The sequence below is a fragment of the Gekko japonicus genome, unplaced genomic scaffold (assembly GCF_001447785.1).
Source record: "Gekko japonicus isolate JY-2015 unplaced genomic scaffold, Gekko_japonicus_V1.1 scaffold1827, whole genome shotgun sequence".
NCBI lineage: Eukaryota > Metazoa > Chordata > Lepidosauria > Squamata > Gekkonidae > Gekko > Gekko japonicus.
The window spans coordinates 322115-330184 of NW_015169834.1; the positions used below are offsets into that span (position 1 = coordinate 322115).

Genomic DNA, 8070 nt, shown 5'->3' on the forward strand with positions numbered 1-8070 from the left:
GTGTAGTGGTTAAGTGCATGGACTCTAATCTGGGAGAACTGGGTTTGATTCCCCACTCCTCCACATGAAGCCTGCTAGGTGACTCTCTCAACTCTACCTGCCTCACAAGGTGACTGTTGTGGGGAGAGGAGGGGAAGGCGATTGTAAGCCGCTTTGAGACTCCTTAGGGTAGGGAAAAGCAGGGTATTAAAACATTCTCTTCTTATCTACACCCACATTGCATATAACTAAAAAAAATATCTAACAATATAGTCCTACGTATTGAAGTCAATGGACTTAGAATGGTGTAGCTCTGCTCAGGATTGCACTGTAAATCACTTTGTGATGAAGTGGCCTGTATATTACATTAGAATAAATTAAGGTTGCCAAGTCACTTACCTGGCATAGCGGGGGGTGGGGACCTCGTCCCGGTCCAGGAGATTCGTGGAAGTGACATCATCACGCTGGGAACGTCGCCGGCCGACACTCTAACAATCGGCCTGGAAACTCTATGGTACCATAGAGTTTCTAGGCCGATTGCTAGAGCGTCAGCCGGCGACGTGCCCGGCGCGATGACGTCATCTCCAGGTGACGTCATCGCACCGGGCACGTCGGCCCGAACTGGGTACTTTGGGGGCGGGGTTCCCCTGCCAGCCTGATCTGGATTGGCGGGTTTGGGGCCCTTTCGGCGGGAAAACCCCCACCCCCGGGGGGACTTGGCAGCCCTAGAATAAATGTTAGTCTTTAGGGTGCCGAATACTGCTTTGACACACCAGATCAGAAGACCAGGTACCTGTTTCAACATTAGTCCCCTCTCTCCCTTATGCATTTCCAGTGATACCTGTCACGAACTTCTGGGCCACGTCCCTCTTCTGGCTGAACCCAGCTTCGCACAATTCTCTCAGGAAATTGGCTTGGCGTCACTTGGAGCATCTGATGAAGCTGTTCAGAAGCTGGCAACTGTAAGTAGAAGATGCAACACACCCAGAAAGGTCTCTCGGAGAGCGGAGCAGAACGGCCGGTGCACGTGTGGCGAGGAGGGCCGCCCGCGTTGCGTCTCGGAGGCGCGCGGGTGGAGGTGCTGCCTGTTGCTGCCGGGGTCGTCTGTCCTCTCCTCCCCTTTCAGGCTGCGGCTGCGGAGAGTTCCACAGTCCGGCCGGTCAGCCCCCGCTTTCGGGCGGGCGGGTGTGAAGCGACAGGTGGGCCGCCGCCAAGGCAGGAAGGGCTGTGGCCGGAGCTGGGACCCTGACAGTCAGGGCCAGAGAAGGAGGCGGTGGCAGCAGCAGCGCTGATTTGGGAGGGGGGAGGGGGAGCAGGGGAGGGGGCCCGCAAAACCAGTGGGAGGGCCAGGCCTCGTGGGCCCCATGCAGGCTATGGGCCTGGTGGTTTGCCATTGCCTTCTTCCACATAACAGCCCTGGTCTTCCTTGGGGGTCTCTCATTCAAACAGAAGAAGAAGAGGAGGAGGAGGAGGAGATTGGATTTATTCCCCATCCTTCACTACCCAAAGGAGTCTCAGAGTGGCTTACACTCTCCCTTCCCTTCCCCTCCCCACAACAGATACCCTGTGAGGTAGGTAGAGCTGAGAGAGCTCTCCCAAGAACTGCCCTTGAGAGAACAGCTCTGAGAGATCTTGTGACTGACCCAAGGTCATGCCAGCAGCTGCGTGTGGAGGAGTGGGGAATCAAACCCGGTTCTCCCAGATTAGTGTCCGTCCTCCTAAGCAAACTGGCTCTCTGCTTACTGACCCTGCTTAGCTTGTGAGGTCTGAGAAAACCATGCTAGTCTGGGCTGTGTGTTAAACACTCTTTCCTGTCCTTTTCATTCCTTTATTAGTGTTACTTTTTCACGGTGGAGTTTGGCCTGTGTAAACAAGAAGGCCAGCTAAGAGCTTATGGGGCTGGCTTACTCTCGTCGATCAGTGAACTAAAGGTAAGCCTAAATATGCCTTCCAATTACCATTGTTAGGTCTCGGAAAATGGTTTATAAAAATATTTTACATCCAGTTACGGTTTTCCACATCCTTTCTACTAAGGTGCCTGCAAGAAAGCCTTACCAACTTGCTGAGGGTCTGGGGACATTTTTTAAGGACCCATGCTTGGTTTATACCGGCTGTTTGTCAGATCTGTTGGGTGTCATTGTCATCCTGCATAACTGAATGTGCTCTCAGCATTCAAGCACATGCCCAACATTCTCCAGAAGTCGAGTTGCCAACTATGGGTTGCGGAATTCATGGAGATTTGGGGGCGGAGCCTGGAGAAGGCAGAGATGCCAGGCCTCCCACTATAGCATGAAGACTCCTGGTATCTGAGCTTGTTGCCTACAGGTGCTTGAGGTGCCTGCAGGAGGTAATGGGGGGGGGAGAGTGCACACCAACATTGCATAAATCTCCCCACATGTGCCCCAAATTAAGAGCTCCGTCTTGCAGGCCCTGCGGAGCAGTGAGGTCAGGGACACAGAACCGCCTGACTCTTTCTGGCCCGAGAGACATCAAGTTGGCTGCCACTAGAGCCAGAGCCTTTTCAGCAGCAGCTTCACGCTGGTGGAATGAGCTCCCGGATAACATCAGGGCCCTGCGGGACCTTTTACAGTTCCGCAGGGCCTGTAAAACGGAGCTCTTCCACCAGGCTTTCAACTAGGGGCCGCCACTGATGAGTGGCCACTGGTGAATGCGCCACGGACGAACGGGCCGCCGGAATACATCTCGGCCGCATGAATGGGCCACCGGAACACATCTCGGCCCGTACGAAACACCGATTGGTTAATGCCGTAGTCCGTATATTTGTACACCGCCATCATTACTATTATCAACATCATCATTGGCATGGTTAACGATTAGTTAATGCCATAGTCCGTATATTGTACGCCGCCATCATTACTATTATCAGCATAATCATTGGCATGGTTAATGGTTGTTGTTTGCATTTACTTTGTGTTTTAGTGTATTTATTGTTTCAATGTTGTTTGCCGCCTTGAGCCAGCTTTGTGGCAAGGCGGGAGACAAATCGAAATAATAAAATAAAAGCCAATCACTTTCTCTTGGGCTAGCCTCCTAATTGTGATTGTGAGGGGAAAATGAGGAGAGGAGGAATGCATATGAGCTGAGCTTTTGGAAGAAAGGCATGATAGAAATGTAGTAAATCGTAGTGGTGAAGAGTAAGCTGTCTTTCAGGAACATTTTCCTGTCATTACTGATCTCCTCTCTGAGAAACCTTGATAAGCTTTCCAGAAACCCTGTCTGAAAACGACTGATTTGGGACCATGCCTGTATTACAGATGCAATGCCCTCTACTCTGGCCATATTCTAATGACCTACATTTCTCATTAAGGGTTGTCGGCTGTATAATTTTAGACATTTCTTCAGTTACTTCCTAGATAGAACGTGGTCCTAACCAGGGCTTTTTTTGTAGAATAATTAGCAAACTAATTTATGCAGTAACCAAATCATTCGCTCACAACTTTAATGCCAGTAACTCACAAAGTAGAATCTTTGCTCGCAAGACTTCACAGCTTAGAGGGAACATTGTCAGCTGTATAGTTTTACACATTTCTTCTGTTACTCCCTAGATAGAACGTGGTTTTGTATCACATCACGTGAGCTGGTCTAGTTTACCAGCTTGTCATTTTTCTAATACCAAACGAGCTTATTCTAAGTTTGCTTTGATTACAATTTCGTGAGGCTTTTTGTGCCATGTATGTAATAAAGTATTGCCCAGTTTACAGACAAATGGCAAAAGGGAGTTCTACAGTGTTTCTTAGTAGACTTTTATATCACATCATGTGAGCTGGCCTAGTTTACCAGCTTGTCATTTCTCTAATACCAAACGAGCTTATTCTGAGTTTGCTTTGATTACAATTTCGTGAGGCTTTTTGTGCCATGTATGTAATAAAGTATTGCCCAGTTTACAGACAAATGGCAAAAGGGAGTTCTACAGTGTTTCTTAAGGATTACTTAATGTAATGATAAAAATAATAGCAAAAATCCAGGTTTCAGCTCCAACATAAGGTCACGGTTTATTCATTGCACTTATTTGCAGCCATGTCATCTCCGAAGACGGTTTGATGGTGATGTCTGTGACGTGTGCTAAATGTAATCTGTGAAACGTTTTGCTTTGTCTGTCCGAGCAGCATGCCCTCTCTGGAAATGCCAAAGTCAAGCCCTTTGACCCCAGTGTCACCTGCAAACAGGAATGCATGATCACTACATTCCAGGATGTTTACTTTTCTTCTGAAAGCTTTGAAGACGCAAAAGAAAAGATGAGGTAATCTATCAAGTATCATTATGGTCCCCCGAACTTGTTGAGTGTGTGAGTCCTTCTAGAACTATGAGGGTAGTGGGCAGGGGTCATTTCCTAGAAAAAGAGGCGCAGGAGCTCATTTGCATAACTTATTTGCATATGCCACACCCCTGACAAAGGCCAGGCATGTTTAAAATGAGTTAAGGCATATGCAAATGAGTTTCAATCCCCCTCCCTTCCCTGAGTCTCTCCGCAAAAGCGGGCTGGCTGGAGACAGGCAGGGCAGGGAACCCAGGCATTTAAATCCCCCCTGAGTCTCTCTGTGGGCGGGGGGGGGGGCTGGGCTTCTTACTGCCGGAGCGCCGCTCCAGGGCGCTCCAGCAGGAAATGACCCCGTTAGTGGGTACCATCACAAAATGGCTGCCACATGGAATGGGGCCAGTCACAAAATTTAGGAAGTTTGGAGACAAGCATCCTCGATGACTGAGAGAGCTGCTTCTGAATGGGTGCTCCTTGCAGACCCGAAACGTTATCCTCCTGAACTCTTCAAAAGCATTCCAATGAAATAGCAGGAAACTGTTTGGGGGAAGAGTTGCGGTTTGGCTTCTACTTCCGAAGAAAGAGGAAGGGCTTCCGTGTTCAGTCAAAAGGCAAGGCTGCCAAGCCCAGAGACGAAAATCTGTGTCCCGGACCAAGCTAAAAATGCACAGCTGTGATGCGCCCGCCCAGAATGAGCTCAGCGGTTTATTAGTCAGCTGGTAAGGCGTGACCTGAAGCTGTTCTTTCCCTGTTCCATTCATGACTCTTTGGATTCCTCCCCCTCGCCCCCAAGACACGAGCAGGCACCAGGAGTCACCAGGAGTCACACTTGCAGAATCTGTGTTGGGCATCACTGAGCTAGAATGTTAGCTCTATCAATTAGCTCTACCACATATTTTTTGGGGAAAATTATTCTATTAATACAAAAATTGGGGGGGGGGGGTAGGTGGATTGCCAGTATCAACTTCTGCAATGTTTTTCACTATGAAAGGGACCCCCATTCCCACTGGCACTATGGCTGCTTCCATAGTAAGACACCTTCGTACAGCATTATTTTCCAGAATCAGCTGGAAGGAGAAATGAAACTAAGATTCCACATGACACTAGATTCCACATTAAAATCTAGCAATGTTTATCTTATAGGAAAGATCCTACTGTGGCCCCGGTCACACAGGTCAGATAATGTGGGGGGGAGGTGTGGCTGTTCGCCATGGAGCATAATAAAGCACGGTAGCCCGATCACATGGTCCCCCGAGTCTCCACACTTAGGCTGTTAGCTGGCAATCACACGGCGATGCTGGAGCGTGGCAAAGAAGCGGTGCGGCAAGCGTTTTGCGTTTGTCCGCATGCGCAGTTCCATGGAGCAGCAGTGCTTTCAGTTACGTGTTTGTGTGCATGTGCTTACGAAAAACATCTGGTTTGTGACGGGATGTGGATGGGCGCCGGATGCCATGGGATACTAGCGCTCCCGCAATCAGACACCCGCCCCTGGCCCGCGTTTTCCAGATACTAGTGCACTTTCCACGGTACTTTTTTACTGCGCATCTTCGGCGGGACGCCATGGGTTGGCCACGGGTGTGCTACGCTTCCCAGATGTTGCAATGTGATCGCGCCCCAAAAATCCGCCTGACATTCGTGCCTTTAGCGTGGCAAATCCTCCATGTGACCGGGGCCTGTATATTTATTCAGAAGTCCTGTTCTTCAAAGGTTTTGTCACTGAAATGTTACACTTGTTCCTTTGACGTAGATGTGTTGAAGCAACAAATAATCAATTGTTGATTATTGATTCTTGGTGGGATTAGTTTTCACTTTGCGGCCAAAATTTATCGCTCACTATTTTTTAATGATTGTGATAGCATGATTACAAAACTGCAGTCATTCTCATAAAAACTAGCACCAATTTGGCAGTCAAGTGCAAAGCAGTCCACAACCTGCTCATCCAACAAGAATAAATAGCAATTCATTTAGAAATGCTGCAGTCATCTGTAAGAGAAATAACTTACTCAAGCTGGAAGTAGGAAGGAAGGAATAAAATATAAAGGGATAGCAGCCCTGACAAACATCAATAGTGGTCAGTGTTCCCTCTAAGCTGAGTTAGTGTGAGCTAGCTCACAGTTTTTTAGCCTCCGGCTCACACATTTTTGCCTTAGCTCAGGAAGGATGGCTCCAGAGCAAACTAATTGATGCAGCAGCCAAATCGCTTGCTCACAACTTTAATGCCAGTAGCTCACAAAGTAGCATTTTTGCTCACAAGACTCCACAGCTTAGAGGGAACATTGATAGTGGTTTGTCTATATGGGAGAGGTAGGCACTGTAGTTACCTTTTTATTAAAAAACAACAACACCAAGTCACAACTACGTCAATTATTTTCTTCGTTAAACTAAGTGAACGAATGATGGACGTTCCAGACTAAATGGCTAGTTTGGAAACAGCCCTAGAGAATATGCATAAGTTCTGGTGATGCTGTTGCAACTATTGTGAGAGGGAGCAATAGACTCATACCTGAAGCAGTCATTGGTTGAATGCTTAGGAAGACTTCAGCTGATTTTCATCATTTTTCCCCATTTGAACAGAGAGTTTGCAAAGACAATCAAGCGCCCCTTTGGAGTGAGCTACAACCCATATACTCAAAGTGTGCAGATCCTGAAAGACACAAGGAGCATCGCTACTGTGGTGAATGAACTGCGGCACGAATTGGACATTGTCAGTGACGCCCTCAACAAGATGGGCACGCACCTGGGAATCTAACCTATCCAAACGCCATCATCTATGTTGCACTCAGTGACTAAAGATACGGTTTCGACAGAGAATTCCACTTTTCAAAACCTGTAGTATAAAGAAAGGAAAATTATTTTATTTAAATCCTTGCCCTCATCGAAGCATTCGATTCTATAGAATCCTGAGAACTGCCTGGTGGTCCTTGTAGACTATTAACCTACAACCACTAGTACCAGTTGCAAAAGGTGTAGAAACTCATCATTGTGTTTCTTAGGAAGGTATCCTGTTTAATGTCCAATTACTTGTTTTTGGGAGCTGCGGTGGCTCCAGTGGTTAAGACGCTGAACTGCAGGCTGTGGAAGGTCGGTAGTTCAGCAGTTTGAGACCCGGGTTGCCGCATGACGGATTGAGCTCCCGTCTCTAGTTCCAGCTCCTGCCAACCTAGCAGTTCGAAAGCTAGAAATTGCAAGTAGATGAATAGGTACCGCTTAGGTGGGAAGGTAACGGCATTCCATGCGCCTTGGCGTTTAGTCATGCCAGCCACATGGCCACGGAAACATCTGCGGACAGCGCTGGCTCTTCGGCTTGGAAACGGAGATGAGCACCGCAACCCTAGAGTCGGACTCGACTGGCTTTCGAGCAAGGGAAACCTTGACCTTTACCTTTAATCTTAAACCCCATAAGGAGCAGACTTGGTGTTTTGTCCTGCTGGCGATCCCGTCTTTGAAATGGGTTCCCGGCAGAGCGTGCGTATGGCGAGAAGCAGCACCTGTGTTCTCCTTTGGGAGTCAGAGCCACGCATCATGGTGCTCAGTTCAGTTTGGTGTTGTGATTAAGAGTGGCGGACTCTAATCTGGGAGAACCGGGTTTGATTCCCCACTCCTCCGCTTGCACCTGGCTGGATGACCTTGGGCAAGCCATAGTTCTGTCAGAGCTGTTCTCGAAAAAGAGAAGTTTCTGCCAGAGCTCTCTCAGCCCCACCTACCTCACAGGGTGTCTGTTGTGGGGAGGGGAAGGGAAAGGAGTTTGTAAGCCGCTCTGAGACTCATTTGGGTAGTGAAGGGAGGGGTATTAATCCAATATCTTCTTCTAAGAG

The 8070-nt window shown here is 48.3% G+C and overlaps 1 protein-coding gene across 1 annotated transcript in view; it reads left to right on the forward strand.

The window, feature by feature from the left end:
- Positions 1-7042, forward strand: part of TPH1 (tryptophan hydroxylase 1) — a 36202-nt gene extending 29160 nt beyond the window's left edge. The window contains exons 8-11 of the mRNA XM_015417286.1: positions 815-941; positions 1815-1910; positions 4107-4240; positions 6830-7042. Of these exons, the coding sequence (XP_015272772.1) occupies positions 815-941; positions 1815-1910; positions 4107-4240; positions 6830-7004 (532 nt within the window). The 3' untranslated portion in view covers positions 7005-7042. The remainder of the gene's footprint in view (positions 1-814; positions 942-1814; positions 1911-4106; positions 4241-6829) is intronic.
- The last annotated feature ends 1028 nt before the right edge of the window (positions 7043-8070 follow it).